Genomic DNA, 19,386 nt, shown 5'->3' with positions numbered 1-19,386 from the left:
GAGAGGTTACTACCAGGGCATAAAAAAGAACGAGGTTTTCATCCACACTGCATCCTGGAAGAACTTCAAAACTATACAGGCAGACCCAGCAGCCTACAGATTGACCAACTCCAGTTATAGAAAGATCCAGAACAGACAGGTGGAGTGAGTCACTCCTGACAGCACTCAGGAGGCAGAGGCAGGAAAACCAAGAATTACAACCCAGGGCTAGAGAGATGGCTCAGTGGTTAAGAGCACTGACTGCTCTTCCAGAGGTCCTGAGTTCAATTCCCAGCAACCACATAGTGGTTAGCAACCATCTGTAATGTGATCTGATGCCTTATTCTGGTGTGTCTGAAGAGAGCAATGGTGGTGTACTCACATACATTAAATCAATCAATCAATCAATCTTTAACTGAGCAGTGGTGGCACACACCTTTAATCCCAGCACTTGGGAGGCAGAGGCAGGTGGATTTCTGAGTTTGAGGCCAGCCTGGTTTACAGAGTGAGTTCCAGGACAGCCAGGACTACACAGAGAAACCCTGTCTCGAAAAAACAAAAAACAAAAAAAATCCAAAAAAACCCCAAAAAGAATTAGAACCCAGCCCAGGATACATAGTGACACGTTGTCTGTTGGGGTGGCTCAATGCTAGAGCACTTCCTAGGCTGCATGCTCAGGACCTGGTGAGGTAGGGTTCTACTCCAGCCCAAGACCCAGTCAACTGGTTGCCCAGAGCGGGGAAGGGCAGTTTGTGGAGCAAATGGGGGAGATCTAGCAAACAGTGGTGAGCCAGGTGTGAGCTTGTCAGTGGGGCCCGCTGGACACTGAGCACGCTCGATGCTTTGGTTTTACAGAGCCGGCAGTCTACTAGGAACCTGGCACCCCTAGCACCCCTGAGCACAACCAGCCGCCTCTGACCCAGGAGTCAATTATGGAGTGGGAACTCTGTCAATGGAATGGTTAGGCTCTTTCTAATAAAAAGCTTCTTGGAGAAGGGCACTAGCTTTGTTTGTTTGTTTGTTTGTTTGTTTGTTTGTTTTTGAAACAGGGTTTCTCTGTGCAGCCTTGGTGGTCCTGGAACTCATTCTGTAGATCAGGTTGGCCTCAAAGTCACAGAGACCCAACTGTCTCTGCCTCCCAAGTGATGGGGTTAAAGGCGTGCAGCACCACTGCCCTGCTGGGCTGCTGCTTCTTCTTTTTCCTTCTCTTTTTCCTTCCCTTCCCCTCCCCATCCCTTTCCCTCCCCCCTCTCTCTCTCCTTCCTTCTCCTCCTTCCCCTTCTCTTCAATCTTTTTGTAAGCTTGTATTTATTTTTTTGTTCTCTCTCTCTCTCTCTCTCTCTCTCTCTCTCTCTCTCTCTCTCTCTCTGTATGGGGTGGGGTGGGGGCGTGCCTTCGTGTTTGACTTTGAGGAACCTGCTCATGTGTTTGTAGAGGCTGGCAAGTGTAAAATGTGCCGGTGGACTATGGGCTGACTGGAGATTCTGAAAAAGCTGTTAGCCATTCCTTCCCTGGCTATCTACTACCGAGGTCCCCAGCGCTGAGGTAGCTCGCTGTTTTGTTCGGTGAATCTCTGATTTTGTGTGACCCCCCACCTACATTATGGAGCAGAGCCTTCAGTTTGTTCATCAGACCCAATCAGAGCCTCATAGAAACATGCAGAACAATAGTAATTATATACTTGCAATGCCATCGTTCAATCGACCTGAAATATAAAATTAGCCTTGGAAGAGTCTATCTCATTGATGTTGAAACTCCTCTTCCTTAGCAGGAAGCTTCTTGTTTCCACCTCCTCCCCGTGACTTCCGCCTTTCAGAACTCCCCTTTGGCTATCCCCACCTGAGGTCCCTCTACTCCTCTTGGTGTGTATTCCGAATGGTCTAGCTGCTTTTTTCAAGGGCACACATGCGCAGTGGTGCAGTTCCTGGCCCCCATCTCATTCCCCACCTCCTTCTCCCATTGGCTTCCAACCTAGCTTCCTTATGCAACTCCACCCCTGAGCTCCAGACAGAAGCAAGGCTTCCTGTCCTCGTGTGATGCCCCGCAGCCACCCAACTGTTCTAGACCGCCCTCTCCTTGCTTGCCTGCCGCCTCAGTCTTCTTTCTGTTGCTGACACAAAATATCTGAAGCTGTATAACTTATAAAAAATAATAGAGTTATTTAGCTCACGGTTTTGGAGGCTGGGAATTCCAGAAACATGGCGCCGGCTTGTATTTGACATCTGGCAAGGGTCTTCTTGCTGGGTCTTAACGCGGAGTCAGAGTAAGCTTTCAGGAGAGAGGTTACATTTATCGCACAGTCACATTCCATACCCAATAATCCATTAAGGCATGGATGGGTTGATTTTTTTTTTCATTTTTCCAAAGGCTCTAAGTACCATTAACGTATGAGAGTGAGCATCAAGTTTCTAGCATGTAATGAATGGGAGGACAGAGCCAGGCCGTCCCAGGAGATGTCCATCTTTTTATACCCAGGGCATTAATGGTAGTCTCTACCCAGAGAAGTAATGCATTCCTGTAACCCCAGCACCCAAGAAGCTGAAGCCAGAGGACTGTGTGTCTGAAGTTAGCCTGGGCTACACAGTAAGAACCTATCTCAAAAGTACAAAAAGGGGGTTGGGGGCGTCCCTAACTATATCCCCTTCATCTCCTGTCTCCTCTTTCTGGGGTGTGGGGTTCTCTCTGGAATGTGTAGGTTACCTTGTGTGTAGAGCTTGCTGGCCATAGCTCCTCCCAGTCTCTCGCACAGGTAGCTGTGTTGGCACCACACCAGGAAACCTGAAGCCAAGTAGAGAAGTCCTGAGTGCATGAACAGGGTGCGGTCAGAGGGCCGCTATAGAAGCAGATCACACAAGACCTCCGGGGCACGGTAAGATCTGGCCGTTTCTCGAGGGCTTGATAGCTGGAAGTCCCACTGAGTCATTCTCATTGCATTTGGAGCTTATAGATGGAAACTGGCCTTGGCAAGACTGCACCAGATTTATCCAGACAGCAGAGCACTGAGGGTGCAGACAGCTGTGAGTTGTGCATGCTGGACTGTCGCGTACGCTGCCGGGTGCCTGGTGCTGGGTGCCAGGTTCGTGGTACATACTCCTGCTGCCCCGGCCCGGTGCATGCTAAGTTTAACAGCAGTCACATTCTCTTGGTTGGTAAGGAGTAGAGCTCATGGCTCTCTCCATTAACAGGGTCTACAGATGTGGCCACATCGTCCCAGTATTGATGGGGATAAATTTGCCCTAGTTGAGAGGGAGACTGAACTTAGGGTTCCCCAAAGTAGCACCTGAAGTGGGGTCAGGAGGCAACCAGCCACATCTGGAATTAAAGTGGTACAGGCAAGAGCAAATGTCCTGAGGTAGGAGACAACCTTGCAGTCCTGCCTCCTGTGGAGACTGGCTCTCCCCAGTTGCTGAAGTCACTGAAGGGTTGTAATCACAGCAGTGACCAGCTTGAACAGAGAGGAACAAAGGTCAGATTTCATTTTGACTGAGGTAGTGGCTCTGTGGGCCATGAGCAAGACACTGTCTGAAGCCACGTTCTTAGCTCTGGCAACTTACTGGAGGAAAATTGTCTGTTTATGAAAATGCAAGGAGCTGAGTGTTATGTAGGAACAGAGAGATGCCGAGGCCAAGAGGATGCTGTGGGTGGATGTGGCGGGACGCTGACATGGCCCTGTCAGAAACGCTTGAGAGGAAAACAGGTGGGCTGGATTGGGCCAGCGCTCGCTCAGAGGTGCAAGCGGCCTGCTGAGACTTTCCCCCTAGGTAGCTCCAATTCCGAAGCCTCCTTAACCAGAAACCAGAGGAGGTTTCCAAGGTCAGGAACTGCCAAGTGTAAGAGCTCTGCCCTGCTCTGTTCCCTCACCTTTGGACTCTCTCGGTTTCACTTCGGAGATTTTTATCTATGTTTAAAGATTCACTGCTCTCTGTGGGTGTGACTGGCTGCGTGTATATAAGAGCTCTATGTGCTTGCCTGGTGCCCTAGGAGGCCGGAAGAGGGTGTAGGTCTCCTGGGACTGTAGTTACAGCTGCCACGTGAGGGAATTGAACTTGGGTCCTCTGAAAGAGCAGCTAGTGCTCTTACCTGCTGAACCGTTACTTCAGCCCTACTTAGGGATTTCTAAGATTTGGTTCACCTCAAAATCAAGACTCAATTTAAGAATATCTATTTGGGGGCTGAAGAGATAGATCAGTGGTTGAGAGCACTGGTTGCTCTTCCAGAGGCCCTGGGCTCTCAGCACCCACATGGCAACTCAGTACCACCTGTAACTCTCAGTCCTACAAGACTTGACTCTCTCTTCTGCCTTCCTTGGGCACTGCTTGCATGTGGAGCACATACATACACTCAGGCAAAACACACATGCACATACATTTAAAAGGAAAAAAAAATTTTTTTTTCTAGTGCTTTGGGCATGCTAGGCAAGTGAACTGCTTCTCAACTGCATCCCTGCTGGGGTGGTGTCTGAGTGTGTGCACATGAGTGTGTGTATAAGTGTGAGTGTGTGCGTATGAGTGCGTATAGGTGTGTGTATGAGTGTGTGCATATGAATGTGTATGGGTGTGTGTGCGTATGAGTATGCATATGAATGGGGGGGGTCTATAGAGCCAGAGCAATTGTTGGTGTCTCCCTCTGTCACTATTTTTTTTAAATATTTATTGATTATATGTAAGTACACTGTAGCTGACTTCAGACAATCCAGAAGAGGGCGTCAGATCTTGTTACAGATGTTTGTGAGCCACCATGTGGTTGCTGGGATTTGAACTCCAGACCTTCGGAAGAGCAGTCGGGTGCTCTTACCCACTGAGCCATCTCACCAGCCTTCCCTCTGTCACTATTACCTTACTTCTTTTATCTATTACTCTGTGGGTGTGTGGTGGTAGTGGGGTACTTGAGTGGAGATCGGGGGACTACTTTGTGGCCCTGGTTACCTCCTTCCACCTTTATGTGACCTCCAAAGACTGAACAACTCAAGTCATCAGTTTTTGAAATGAGGTCCCCCACCTCCATGAGCCAATTTGCCAGCCCCTTCACCTTACTTCTCGAGACAGTGACTCTCGCTGAGCCTCTGCTAGACTGGCTGACTTGACATGTCCCCAGGATCCCATCAGTGCCACTCAGTGCTGGGATAACTCCGGTATACTACCTGACCCACTTCTTAGATGAGTACTGGGGAACTGGACTTGGGTCTTCATGCTTATACAACAAGTAGTTTGGCCCCTAAGTCATCTCCTCATCCCATACATAGCCGTAAGAAATAAAGAGAAACCCATGGATCCCCAAGTTTTCCTTGATGGTCACAGCTATCACTGTACAAGGTCACAACTTTAAGTTACATCTAAGAAAGTCTACTGCCCACAGTCAGACGGTCACAAGTGTGTGTGTGTGTGTGTTAGTGTTATATACATGCCAGGTGATGTGACCAAATTGTTGATATACACTGCATTATTGACTAAAGCAATCAAGACACTCCACACTTGCTGTAGCAGTAGTAAGGCCCTGAAACCTTGGGCCCTATGAAATGAGACACAGATCAGGGCACAGGTGATCAACCTAGGCGGACAGGAATGAGAAGCATGGCCCCTGCCTAAGTGCCCTGGCCTGGCCTGGCCGGCTCCAGCCAGCTTCCTGTTGTTCCCTTGCTCCCATCTGAGCATTGCCGAGCCCCTCCACGTCCACCTTGCTCTCAGCTGTTTTTGTCCATGTGTGACTGCTGCAGTGTTGTCCGGGTATCTGCTCAGAGCCCAACCCTTAAAAGGAAATGTACCTTTCTCTCTCTCTCCAGGAATAAGGGAAAGCTTCGAGCTTTCTTTTGCAAAAAAGTTAGGGTTTTTTGTTGTTGTTGTTGTTTTTCAATAACCAAACTCTTTAAAACCTGGGTGACTGGGACTGGAGCCATGGCTCAACAGCTAGGAGCACGGACTGTTCTTGCAGAGGACCTGCGTTCAATCCCCAACGCACACATAGGTTCATAATCACGTTAACAGCAGTTCTAGGGACTCCAATACTCACTCCTAGCCTCCACAGGCATGGTACACAAATACACAGGCAAAATACCCATACACACAAAATGTTCAATTTTAACACCGCCTCCCCCAATAAAAAAGATGACTGGAAACAACCCATAGGCCCACACACTGCATGCACATTGGTCCAGAGGTCATCTTGATAAGGTTCTAAGTAAAGTTCTTCCTTACTGCCCTAAGTGCCACGTCACATGGCCTTCCTGCCTGTGGATCGGCTCCTATAGCCAGAACAAGATATCCCGGGCTTGGACTTGGGTAGGCTTGCAAGCGCAAGGTTGTCAGCCCTAGACAGTTAGCTACAACTCCTGCCCTGCAATCTGGCAAGTATTTTCTATCACCCTCAGGCCCTATCTTTTTGACAAGGGTTTCTCTATGTAACCCTGGCTATCCTGGAACTTGCTCTGTAGACCAACGTGGCCTTAACTCAGAGGTCCATCTGCCTCTGCCTCCAGAGCACCAGGATTAAAGGGATGGAACACTATGAGCTGTGGTCAACTTCTTTTGTTTTGAGCCTGGCTATCCTGGAACTCACTCTGTAGACCGGGCTGGTATCGAAATCAGAAATCCACCTGCCTCTGTCTCCCAAGTGTTGGGATTAAAGGTGTGTGCCACCACTGCTTGGCATTATGGTCAGTTTAAGTAGGCCTGTGGGTCCTGGCAGAGGCTGTAAGGGAGACAGTGTATTGTGAGCATAACGGAGAGTAGTGAGCACACCCAATGTCTTCCTCTGGCATGGATGTGTGCACCACACATAGATGTAAGAAAATAAAGGCCAGGGGCTGGAGAGATGGCTCAGAGATTAAGAGCACTGGCTGCTCTTCCAGAGGCCCCGAGTTCAATTCCCAGTAACCACATGGCTCTCAACCATCTGTAATGGGACCTGATGCTCTCTTCTGGGGTGTCTTAAGAAATCAACAGTGTACTCACATACATAAAATCAATCTATCTTAAAATAAATAAAAGCTTAACAACTTTTTGTGGAGCTGGGTATCCCCAGAACATAGTTGGAGGAGTGGAGCCAGAAAGTGGCTCACACTCTTCTTCCTCTAACTGGAGAGACTGGGGGGGTGGGGGTGGGGTGCAGTTTTGAGGCACGGTGTTCTATGGCGCTGTTTCATGCAAATGCTATCCAGAGCTCATTTTGGCCCAAACTCTAGTCATGTCAGGGGCTTTTGGGTTTATTGGAGTTCCAGCTCTAAGAATCACCCTCTGTAACACCCCAGAGCTCCGGATCAGTGGACACTGAAGAGAGACTGCAGGGCAGCTTCTGGCTGAAGTGTAGGCAGGAGCACACTGCCCTAGGCCTGAGCCGCTGCACGAGTCAGTTCAGGCTCACTCACAAAGGCCCCAAGGAGTGGGGAGCTCTGTCAGACACAGGCCTGTGGGAAGGGAAGGCTAAGAGGGAGGTCCCAATGACACCTGGGATTTGGAGACAATGGGGATAAGAAAGCAGCAGTTATTAATAAGGCAAAAAGCAAAACCACTTAAAATATTTTTTAAATCAAACACTTTATTTCCACATAACAAGCGCAAAAAAACTCCCAAACACTTTTAACAATACAATTAACGAAGTCATGAAGTCAGATATATACTACTCAAAGCCCCAAACGGTCACTCAGCTTAACGGTCCAAACATCTCCACACATGGTTTTTCAAAGCTACCTTTGGTTTTTGGAAAAACCAGTATGGACATCAACACACACCGAATGCATTAAACATTTGCTTAGGTTACGGTGTCCAACATTAGCTTACACCTGGCAAGTGGAGCGTGATTTGAAGTCATACAGGTTCTGTGCCCAGAGCTCCTTCAGTGAGGAGGGGCGAAGGGCACAGGGAAGAGAGGCCAGTCCAGGTGGTGGCATCCCCACTGTGTGAGGTATGAGAGGTTAACACTAGGACGCTGTCACGGCAGTCAGCTTCGTGTCCCAATGGTCCCGCTGAGGCTTGAGATGGGCACAGATGGTGGGGAAGGTGAAGCCAGAGAAGAGCTTTGGGCAACAACAAGCTCCCACAGATGCTCAGGGGAGGAGGAGCAAGCTACAGTTCCCACTGTTCTCACATTATCTCAGGGTGATTGTGGACAAGTTCAGGTAAAATGTTCAAATATTTGCTTAGATTTTTAATCTGCCGCTCTATGAGAAGAACTCTCACATGCAGCAACTTTGTAACTTTCATTATAAAAGAGCCTACAAATAAATCCACAAAAAAGAGACAATTAATGTTGAGCAGCCAAAAAGTCATGGTTTATTATTTGAAGATTTCATAATTCAAACACAACCAAACTGTACATTTACAATCACATCCTATTGTAAACAGTTAAAAGCCACTGACCTCTTTTGCATCTTAGGACACAAACAGTTAGAATCAAGGCAATGAAATGATGGCGTATTCTGTACTGTTAAAAGTTTACCCTTGTTTAGTCTCTCTTTGACTAAGCAAGCATTATAATACCATTTGTGGGCAAAACAACAGGGGCTAGGGAGGAAAGAAATTTTAAAATGGTGTAACTCGTTAGTTTGCAACAACATTTAAAATTTTTTATACAACAAACAACTCTGTAAGCCCAATGTCTTGGTTACAGTATGCATAGTTACTGATCTCGGCTTTAAGGTACAACAGTTAAACATGAACACAGTCACAAGAGAGCAGAGACATGAGAGCCACTGATGGGGTTACAAAAGTCACCTAGCGATTAGCAAACCATCATCACTCACTACTAAAGGACAGCATCTGAAAGCAGACGGCAACTCCAGCTCGAAGCGCGTTTTTTTCTTTTTTCTTTTCTTTTTTTTTTTTTTTTCTTTTTTTGGCAGAGAAAATGTTGAACAGAGCAATACGTAGTATCAGTGCTAAAAGTTGGGTTTTCTTCTTTCCTATAAGAAACTACAAGATTTTTTGACCGGGGAACTGGTTTCCTGAGAACCATGCTCTTTGATTTAGGACAGGAATAGAAAACAGAAGAACATGGCCAACTGCTGCTCTTTTCCCAGAGATAGAAGCGTCTTTTAAACCACCCTCCTTTTTTTTTTTTTTTGTCTTTTAATTTTTTTTTTTTAAATGATGGAAGAGTAAACATTTTTTTTCTCAAAAAACAAACAAAAAAATCTGTAAACAAGAAGGTTCACCGTGGGAACCTTCAAAACAACATGGAAAGCCTGTTCAAAGTGCAGGGCCCGTCCTGGGCAGCAGGCGGGCTGCAGGTCACAGCGGTGGCCACAGTTTCTCAAACTGTAGAGCGAAATTCTTTAGTTTTACAACATGAAAAAACTGGTGCAATACTTTCATTAAGAATCCTACGTCAGTATCTTAACTTGATCTTTTCAACTCCACGATACCACACTAAGGTAGGCAACATGAGGCATAGTAGAGAGCGCACGCCTTGAGAACACCCTTGAGTAAACATCTACACTGGAACAGCTGCCCCCATATTGCCGATTAGACGGAGAACATCACTCAGTGCAAAGGTAAAAGCTCATACGTCAGCCCCAAAACGGTTTTGCAAAAAATACAAATAAAAATAAAAGGTGGGGATGGGGATGGAAATGGAGGAAAGAAGGAATCCGAAGGCTAAACATGATGAATACACAAGTGAGCTCATTCCACACGGTAGCTGTATGGCGCTGTTTGGGAGTGTAAATAGATAGATACCCTTTCACATTATAATATTGGCCTGCATGATTCAAGTATTCAAACTGATATGTTTTGGGGAAAACAAAGTGGAGAATGTGCAGAAAACAGCTGTTCCCACAGGTGCCCTGGCTGCAGGCGGCGAGCCCAACTTAGTGCTCCTTTCCTTCTCTTCGTGAGGTCACAGTTTACGTCTATACCTATGCCATTACATGGACTCCCCACCCCCACCCAGGTGGTCAACAGAAAGAAAAGCATTAATGGGGGATGGGCTGCTAATTCCCCGGGGGTCGCTGCTCGGGGGACCCCACAGGCTTGTGGAATAATGTGGGGTCCCCCAGAGGGAAGTGCCGTGAAGGTCTCCACAGTTAGCTCCCGACAGCCCAGCACCATTCCAGTGATTGACATCAGTCCGGCTGGAGAACGAGTGGGAACAGTCGAGAGAGCCCAGCCGGCTCTGGCTGGACCCGAGAGACTGCCAGCCAGGAGAAGGGGTCAGAGACTGACTTTGTGCAAAGAAGCGACTGATCTCCTCTTCACTGGCAAACTCAGCGAGAATAGTAGTGTTCCCCAGCACACACCTAGAGGAGAGGGCACAACATGAGGTCTTCTAGATGCATGGCTTCATAAGCTCAACTAGCAGTGTGACCTGCTCCGAGAGAAAACCAAGGAGGTGCAGAAGGAGCCTGGCCTGCTCCATGCCCAGAGTGAATGTTCCAGAAGGGGTTATGGGGCATCTAGACCAGGTCTGCCTCCCATAGGCAACACAAGGGCTTCTCCAGGATCTAAGGTCACGTTCTATTTTCTGAAGTAGCCTTCAACGCCTAGGCTCAAGTTATCCCTCCGCCTAAGTCTCTCCTGGTCCACATTAACCAGGTCTACACAGGGGTCTTGGGTTGGGCTTTTACTCTCAGCTCTCCCAGCCTCTCCCCTCCCCATCAGGAGTCTTGGGGCAACTTACATGTGCAGAGACTTTTGTGCCTTCACTACCTCTTCTTTTGAACTGTAACGGACCAGAGCATTTCCATGTGGGAGGTTCAGATGGAATGTAATCAGTGGGCCATGCTGCATGCACAGGGTGCGCAGAGTTGAGCCATCAATCTAGACAGAGCAGGCTGCGGTTAGGGCCTCCATTGTGAGAGCCATTGGAAGGTACCTCCTTCTCATGCCAGGTTCAGTGCCTCTTCCTTATATGCAGTGGGCTAGAGCTAGGCGATGAGTCATCACCCCAGGCACGGCTTCATGTCTTCCCCCACCTACTCCATGACAGAACCTCAAGACACTGCTCCCTACGAGTGGGAGAGTAGCCTCCTAAGAAAATACTTAGGAAAGAGTAGACCAAGCTCTCTGGAGGGGTAATATAATCCCACAAAGCCACACTTGCAAAGCCCAGCACCACTCAGTACTGGGTGAGACATAGGTATCTGCATTACTGTGCTGCCCTAAACATAACAGCATGAAAACCACTGGATCAGACTAGAGGCAGCGAAGTGTCACCCTCTGCCTGGCCTTGATGAGCAGTGTCAGGCCTGTTTGGAGCGCATAGCTCTCCCCAGCCCACTGTATGCACTGAGCGGGTGCCTCCTTACCTGAGGTGTGAGGTTCTTCAGAACAAGCCAATTGGTTATTCTCCCTGAGCTGCTCTCACCCCAGCTGGAGCCTGAATAAAGAGCAAGCAGTCAGCACTCTACAGCTCTGCCTGAATGACTGTTTAAGACAAGTACAGCCAATCAAACGACAGCTAATCTCAGTCCTCGGGAATCTGGGCTCCTTTCTCTTTTGCCTACTTTCCCCTCATGCAACAAAGATCTGTGATATCAGCTTGCTCCAGCCTGGATCAGGTGCTGAGCCCTACCTTCAGGTGCCTCTATTCCATGGCATCTTTCCATTTAGGGTAAACTACTTCCAAACGGTGCCCAAGGGCAGGCCTCAGGTAAGCCTTTCTGCATCTGTCCCTAAGACAAGTACCTTTAAGGGCACTGAACTGTTTGGCATCAGGTATCTTTTGATTTTGTCTAGGTTACTGAGTGAGTTCTCCACTGAGCCTTTCCTGCATGAGCCTAAGGCAATCCCTCTCCTTTAGAAAGTAACATCTAAACATGATTAAGAAGCACCTGGCCCCGTGACACCTTACAGGTATTTCACAGTATGTCACTGGGCCCTATGTCTGCTTGACCTTAGGGGTCAATAGCACCCACTTACGCTTTCAAATGTCTGCCTAAACAGTAAACTTCATGGTGATTCTTGTTTGTTTGTTTGTTTGTTTTTGAGACAGGGTTTCTCTGTGTAGCTCTGGCTGTCCTGGAACTCACTCTGTAGACCAGGCTGACCTCAGACTCAGAAATCTGCCTGCCTCTGCCTCCCAAGTGCTGGGATTAAAGGCGTGTGCCACCACCGCCTAGCCATGGTCATTCTTGGGATGGGCCAAGCTACTACCAAAACAAGCCCAATCTCTATCTTCTCTCTCCAGCTTAATTTTCCATGTACCAGTCTTGTTCTGCAAGCCAGCCATGAGTTAGGAAACAAACAGACCTTTTAAGATGCATTCCCTTAGGGCTGAGGGGGTGCACACGTTTAATCCCAGCACTTGGGAGGCAGAGGCAGGTGGATCTCAGTGAGTTTCATGCCAGCCTGGTCTACAGAGTGAGTTCCAAGACCCGCCAGAGCTACTCAGAGAAACCCTTTCCCCAAAACCAAAACCATTCAAACAAAAGAACAGAAACAGACAGACAGACAACAAAAAGCAAGCGTTCCTAAGGAGTTTCTGAGAAGAGACCCCACTAGCACTGCTTTGCGTAAGCATTCTTACTTATTTAGACAAGGTCTCCAGGGTCTCATGTACAGATGACACCAACATCCTCATACTTACTGCTCCTGCCTTCACTACCCCTGGGCTAGGATTTCAGGCATGCACTACCATACAGGTTGGCTAAACATTCTTAAGGAAATTAATCAAGACTCCTAAAGATAAGAAAATTATAAAAGGTAGAGATGAACTACAATTCTGCTCAAGCTCACTCTGCCTTTACAGAGTGTGACCCCGCAGCTCACAGTGTTGGTCCACAATCAAGCACCACAGCTATCGTGTCTTACCTGGGGTATATCTGGCATCAGAATTTCCCCATCCTCCACCTACACGAAGGGGAGAATTATCCCACGTAGACAAGGGTGGCTTCTGACCAGTCAGCCCCGGAGGTGGGCGGGACGGAGCAGTGATGTTTTTAGGTGGCAAAGGGACTTTCCACAGCTCATGAGCCAGAGAGGTGTTTGTAACTGAACCAGGAGACCACGTCAATTTGGAATCACTATTTCTGGCTACTCAAAGGAGAAGGGGGAGAAAGAAAATAAGAAAAATTGAAGAAGGTGGGATAATGTTAGAAAGAGAAAATTCCCACAATAATATTCACTGTCCCATGAAAAGTGAGTTAAATAAACAAAAACTACCAAAACCCCTAAATCTAGGTAAAGGCCTACAGAGAAAGACAAAGAGTCCAGAGCTGGCAATCTTCCTCAGGACTTGGGCCCTCACCTGATACTGTCCTGAGACTATGCAAGCAGAGAACTGCTCTCCGAGATTACAACACAGACTATAAGATACACACGTGGACTCCTGGCCAACTGGTCCACTCAAGAGAGACACAGGCCACAGACATTTTAAGCTCATCATTTCCTCCCAGAAGAAAGGCTATAGCAGTTATTCCAAGTTAGCAAGGTGGTGCCACACAACACTCATGGGGAGAGAGGCAACTATGTCAAAGAGTGCTAAAAGACGGGAAGAGAAAGGGGTGGGAAGGTCTTCAGCAGCTCTTGAGCATTCAGACCTGAGTTATTACAAAGTACCTGGCCATTAGACCAAGGCTCCTCCAAGTGTGGCTGCAGGAAGGCTGGCCACAGCAGAGTATTCCTGAGCTGCAGCAGATGCACACTGAAGCCCAGGGCTCTAGCCTTCGAGTTCACTGCGGGGGCACAGCATCATACAGTACCTCCCACCTCCCACCTCCCACATCCTATAGAGCTATCAGTCTGGAGGATTGAGAATAAAGAGCGAGTACAAGTGGCTTTCAGAAGACTCTGGATTCAATGGTGCTTTATCACAGGGCTGAGGTGGCTTAGATGGCAGAGAGCTGTGTGCTAAATGTAGACTGCTTTTCAAAGGAGAGACATGATGTTTGCAATACTTGGATAGGATCACAAACCCTCCCCCAACAACCTGAGAAGGCAGCAGAGGGGAAGCCCCAGGCTGGCGGTTTCTGAGAGCGCCCACCTGAAGTGCTTTGTGCTGTACTGCTGAGGGGAACATTGTAGTTGGAGGCACGAATGGATGACCAGGCACTAGTTGAAGGCAGCGTGGTGTTCAAGGATGAGGATGACCCTGCAGAAGAGAGTCAATGAGCAGAGCAGGGCATGGGGTTTAGGAAGCTGCAGGGCCACAGCATCCTCAAGATAGGAGTTGAAAGCATCTGAATTAAAGATAGGGCCCAAGATAGCAGCTTCCTTTCTGCTGACTGGTTCTGCCCTGGCTCAGAATAGGCATTTCCTTCTTGATCCCCTAGAGTGTGCAGTGGCTAGATGAGCCAGGCTCTCCTTGCAGCACTAAAGAGGCTGCTTTTGCTCTAGCTCTTCACTCTGAACAGCAATGACTATGTACTGGCAAGACAGGTCATCAAGGCAGCCCGTCACAGGCAGTACCCAAGAGCCTTCAGCCTTCTCCATATTTGGGCTCTGTAGTTAACATATTCTCTTTAGTCTTGGCCTAGCCCTGACCCTCACCTGGGCACCAGGACAGTCCCTACTGTCCATTCTGCACTCCATTTAGATGCATTGACCCTTCCACTAGAAACTTGTGGTCATAGCTTTCTTTTTAAAATGTTAGCCACTGCCAGTTGTATACTTCATTTACACTTGGAATGTTGACCGGCTTCCCCAGGACAAACAGCCTGCCTGCCTGCCTGCCTGGGATTTCAAGGTTCTCACTGTGAAACGTATGTACTTTCTAAAGGGTTGTCAGGTGAAATAACCCTATGACTACCATGGGGCTGTTTTTTACCATAGGCATATGTGAATATTTTTTCCATTGTTTTGTCCTAGAAGAAAGATTAATAAAAAGTTACTGAAACACTAAAATAATTGATTTTTTTGTATGTGTGTGTAAAATATATTCTCCTTTCTATCCCTTTTAGTAATTTACAAAGAATGTAAAAGGGCTAACAGTCTTTACTGATACACAGCTTATTAAGGTAGCAAGTGTTTGTCATATCATAATGCTAAGTGAAGAATCGTGTCATTCTGAAATGGCAGAATCTACCAAAGAGCTACGTAGAGGCCATGAAAGCCAATTCAGCAGAAGATAGTAAGGCACAGGCCAGGCTGAAAAGGAGCTATAGAAAAGTTAGTTGTTTATAGAAACTGGTTCTTTATGGAAAGAATGTTCTGAAAGTCAAAACATTAGATTTTATATTAAAAAAAGAGCTACGACCACAAGTTTCTAATGGAAGGGTCAGTGCATCTAAATGGAGTGCAGAATGGATTGAAGGGGCTGTCCTGTGCCCCTTCACCTGTGAGGTGAAGGTCACCTGCCCAGGTGAGGGTCAGGGCCAGGCCATCCTGACCTGTTATCATCCCACACTGCTGCACAGCATTCTCACACCAGCCCATGCCCCACGTACCACTGTTCCTGTCCCTGAGGTGGTCAACTTCCCGCACAGTATTAATTGAAAGACTGTTTATGACACTGCCAGGAGTGACGTAAGGGTCAGTTTCAGGGTCAATGTTTGGATAACCTTTCCATGGTTCACCAGGGCGAAATTCTGCAAATACAAATTCAAAATCAGTGCACAGCTTTAAAATCCAAATTAAATAGCCACACATTCATCTCTAAACTCTGTGTGACAACACCCTAAAAGGCCAGGCTGGTAACAACATAGTAAGTATTACACACTCCTAATCCATTACTAACTTGCTTATTTACACAACTGAAATAATTGCTCTGAGTTTACATCTTTTCAGCACTGCAGCAACTCAAGCAGGCCAGAGATGCAGCTCTGGTGACCCTCAGTGTCAAATGAGTCCTTGACACAGTCTCTCCTCTGACACAGTCTCTCCTCTGACACAGTCTCTCCTCTGACACAGTCTCTCCTCTGACACAGTCTCTCCTCTGACAGACACAGTCTCTCCTCTGACAGACACAGTCTCTCCTCTGACAGACACAGTCTCTCCTCTGACAGACACAGTCTCTCCTCTGACACAGTCTCTCCAAGAGACTCTTCACACCAGTGGTGAGTTCATCCACCATCACTGTGTGGAACAGAAAACTGGAGCATGCAGCCAATGCCCCAAGTTCAAGCTCGCCTCTCCACTGCATCACATCAGCGCTTCTGATCACAGAACCCTGTTAAGCTATGGCTGAGACCAGACATGGAGAGGCTGTAAGCATCTTACCTGGTGGCCAGTTAACACTGCTAGAGCCGTTAGGCGATTTGGCACGTGGCCAGCCATCTCCTATTGAACCTGGAGGACTGGCTGGTGAAGTACTGCTATTCATAAAGTCATAGGGAACAAATGGAGACTCTTCCAGCCTAAAACCACTTGAAATAGCACCTAAAAAGAACAATGTGATGGTGAAATAAATGTGAGCCAGCTACAACATCAGCCTCTTCTACAGCAAAGCTTCCCATCAGGGAAATGGACGCCAACCTGCCCAGTACACTCTATGAAGATGCAAGAGAAAAAGCAGTACTCTGCTCCCTGACAGACAGACAGACAGCAAGGATTCTGACACACCACATGAAGACGGGGTGGAAAGAACCAGTGATTCGGGGATTCCTGTTGCTTCTTTTCTCTGTGCCTCTCTGCTTATAACTTCATTCTGATGAAGACAGACCCTTTGCTCAAGTGCCAGATCTCTATCTCTGCTAATTGTTCTCTGTGTGCGAGTGCGAGATTCATACAAGGAAGGCAGAGAGAGTCATTTCCTGGGGCCGTGAGTTGTCCAACACTGGTGCTGGAAAGTAAACTGAGGGCCACTATCGAGTGGAGAGCTGGCATTAACCATGTGCACTGTCTCCAGCCCTACCTCATTGTGGCCTACAAGTTTTACTGCTTATGTATTACTCTGTCTTCTGCCTCCTTTCTGGCTCAGATGCAGATGTTATCAAGCTCTTCTCTTTTAGCCTTCCTACAGTTGAATAGTTGGTAAGTTAGGGTATTGTATGAATTCTTCATGAATTCTATGAAGATACTCAACTTTAGCCTCTTGAGACTCAGCACACCCAGGCATTCCTATGGAATACTGCCTAAGACTTCTAACACAGCTCTATGTGCTACATCTTAAGAGTCCTTATACTGTACCATGGATGCCCACATTTACCTCTGCTAACAAAAGAGCTTCTCTAGGGCAAGTGTGTATAGAAACATCTATAGTATACAAGTTCAACTATATGCCCACCAGTACTTATTCATCTGTGTATTCTAGGAGTCTAGAATCATCTTACAAAGGCACAGGAAATCCCATTAACTTTTGAAGACAAATAGGTAATAATCCAAGCTAAATATGATATTTCTAAAAGAAATTAAAGTAGTTGCTGAAAAGATAATTATCAAACCTGTGACATGTGTGTGTGTGTGTGTGTGTGGGGGGGGGGGGGCAGATACATTAGTATATACCTATAATCCCAGGGAGGCCAAGGTAGGAAGACCGTGAGTTCAAAACCTTATCCTAGGCTACATAGTAAAATCAAATAGAAAACTGCTGTGTAATTTAATTCCACAATGAACAAACCAAGTTAAATTCAGAGTGTTAAAAAATAATTACAAGGACAAAAAAAAAAAATCACTTGGATACCTCCTAAATGGCCATAAAGAAGGGAATGAATGCTAGGTGCATACCAGGACAGCAGGTCTAGAGAGCTAGACCCTGTGTATACTGGGGAGATGGGGACTTGAGACTACTATTGAGACTATTCTGGAAATGGATACAGAAATAAATCAACTTCTAGTGATATATTCCCATAGATCAGTGTATTGTTCAACCTTTAGTTAGTGATTAACACAAGAGTCCCATTACGGGTCAATGTTCCAAAAGAAAGACACTCATGAGTGCACAGCCAGTCCTCTAGGATGTCTATTGGACCCTTCACCTCAAGGCTCAGAAGATATGCAGAAGAAGGGATGGGAAGACTTTAAGAGCCAGGAAATGATATTTTCAGATACAACAGGGCAGAGGCACATATGAACTTACAAAGCTCATGGGAGCATACATAAGACCTGTGTAAACTCAAACCAGACAAAAATCCCAGCATCCAGGAAGGGACAGGGACACAAAATCTCACTCCTAGATGAGGAGCTATTGGCATTCAATGTAGCAGGGAGGGGAAAGTTAGTTTTCTTCAATGGAGTGACACTCAAGGCCAGTTCACAAACTAGCCTCCATGGTTGTTGCTGGTGGTTTAAAACAAACAAACAAAAACCACCCACAAATATATAGACATTATATGACAATATATATTGTCAAAGAATACATAAATAAATACATTATTTAAAGAAAGAAAATGGGATGTTTAAAAAAATTAATGTAGCCTCAGATTGCTCCTGTGTCTCTGCAACACAGCAGAATTGAAGTTAATTTGTTTTCTACTTGGAAGTTTCTGGAAAAGCAGTATGTGTTCTTAACTCCTGAGCATCTCTTTAGCTCTTGTTTTGTTTTTGAAATTACAGTGTGTGTGGAGTATATGTGAAGGTCAGAGGACAAGTTGGGGAAGTGGTTCTGTCTTCGTATCATGTGGGTCGGTGATAGCAGGCACTCCCGAGTTAGGCAGTCTTTTTTCATACCCACCCCATATTTGTTTCCAGACAAGTCTAAGATTATAATTAATACCATGTTTGCTGGAGTTCTGATCCAACGACGTGTTCACAGACATGCTGTCCACTGTTGTCCACTTCCTTAGTCGTGACTGTGGCTCTTTAATACTGTTCATATCCATATTTACATTCAAGTTTGAGTTCAAGCCTTGAAAACACAATTTAAATCTTATAAAGCAGCATATTTTCCTTCCTCTACCAACATTGCCTTCTTATTGTTTCCAGTCCTGCAAATGTGCAGCGAGGGTGCAGGGGCCTGGCTTGTAGCTATGCTAGTGCTCCACAGTACGTGGTTCTCAAACCGCAAGGGAAAGACAGTGCTATCACAGGTGGAAACTACTCCTCTACACAAGCTGGATCGTTTACAAACTTCCCAAAATAGTAGAAAAAAAGTTTTAAGGGGACCATGTAAAGTTTGTCACGGCACCCCAAGTTTAGCCATTTTATCAGAATGCCATGTATAATATATGATCACTCTCAATTGTCATTCCTTGATTGCAAACTGATGAATTTCCAGATGGCTCACTAGCCAAAGGACGCTAATTTAAATGTTCAGCTCTCAAAAAAAAAAAAGGTATAAATAATTCATTGTTCCAGCTCCCGGTGAGTAAGAAGGAGCAGGGATAGATGACTCCAAATAGCTCCAACAGTAACATCTGAGAAAAAAGACTCCAGTATCTGAAGGCACAATTTATTAGAATTTTAGTGGTTTCAAATTCCGGTATTAGACCTTTAGTATGAATTCTCTGAAGTCATTCCAAGTTCAATTTTTGCAGAAAGCAATCAAATTTGTGCCCTTAGACCTATGAATTAGACCAAGAATTTGCAAAAATTTTGCATAAAGGTTTAAAAGGTAGCCTGGAGAATATATGGGCTATATAGCTTTCTCTATGTCACTATGCAA

General features: G+C 46.5%; 1 protein-coding gene across 14 annotated transcripts in view; it reads right to left on the bottom strand.

Annotated features, from left to right (window-relative positions):
* Window positions 1-7,489: 7,489 nt before the first annotated feature.
* Window positions 7,490-19,386, bottom strand: part of Tnrc6a (trinucleotide repeat containing 6a) — a 164,196-nt gene continuing 152,299 nt past the window's right edge. For 13 of the 14 annotated variants that reach the window (XM_011241757.1, XM_011241760.1, XM_011241762.1 and 10 more), the window contains 8 exons: window positions 18,499-18,630; window positions 16,065-16,223; window positions 15,293-15,433; window positions 13,891-13,998; window positions 12,720-12,941; window positions 11,216-11,286; window positions 10,588-10,727; window positions 7,490-10,207 (listed from right to left, as the gene is read on the bottom strand). In XM_011241757.1, coding sequence (XP_011240059.1) covers window positions 9,835-10,207; window positions 10,588-10,727; window positions 11,216-11,286; window positions 12,720-12,941; window positions 13,891-13,998; window positions 15,293-15,433; window positions 16,065-16,223; window positions 18,499-18,630 — 1,346 coding nt within the window. In that variant the 3' untranslated portion in view covers window positions 7,490-9,834. The remainder of the gene's footprint in view (window positions 10,208-10,587; window positions 10,728-11,215; window positions 11,287-12,719; window positions 12,942-13,890; window positions 13,999-15,292; window positions 15,434-16,064; window positions 16,224-18,498; window positions 18,631-19,386) is intronic. The other variant, XM_017322202.1, reaches the window with a different exon arrangement.

This window comes from Mus musculus, chromosome 7 (genome assembly GCF_000001635.26).
Source record: "Mus musculus strain C57BL/6J chromosome 7, GRCm38.p6 C57BL/6J".
NCBI classification, from domain to species: domain Eukaryota; kingdom Metazoa; phylum Chordata; class Mammalia; order Rodentia; family Muridae; genus Mus; species Mus musculus.
The sequence above is the reverse complement of the archived record's forward strand: the minus strand, read 5'-3'. Positions and strand labels throughout refer to the sequence as shown.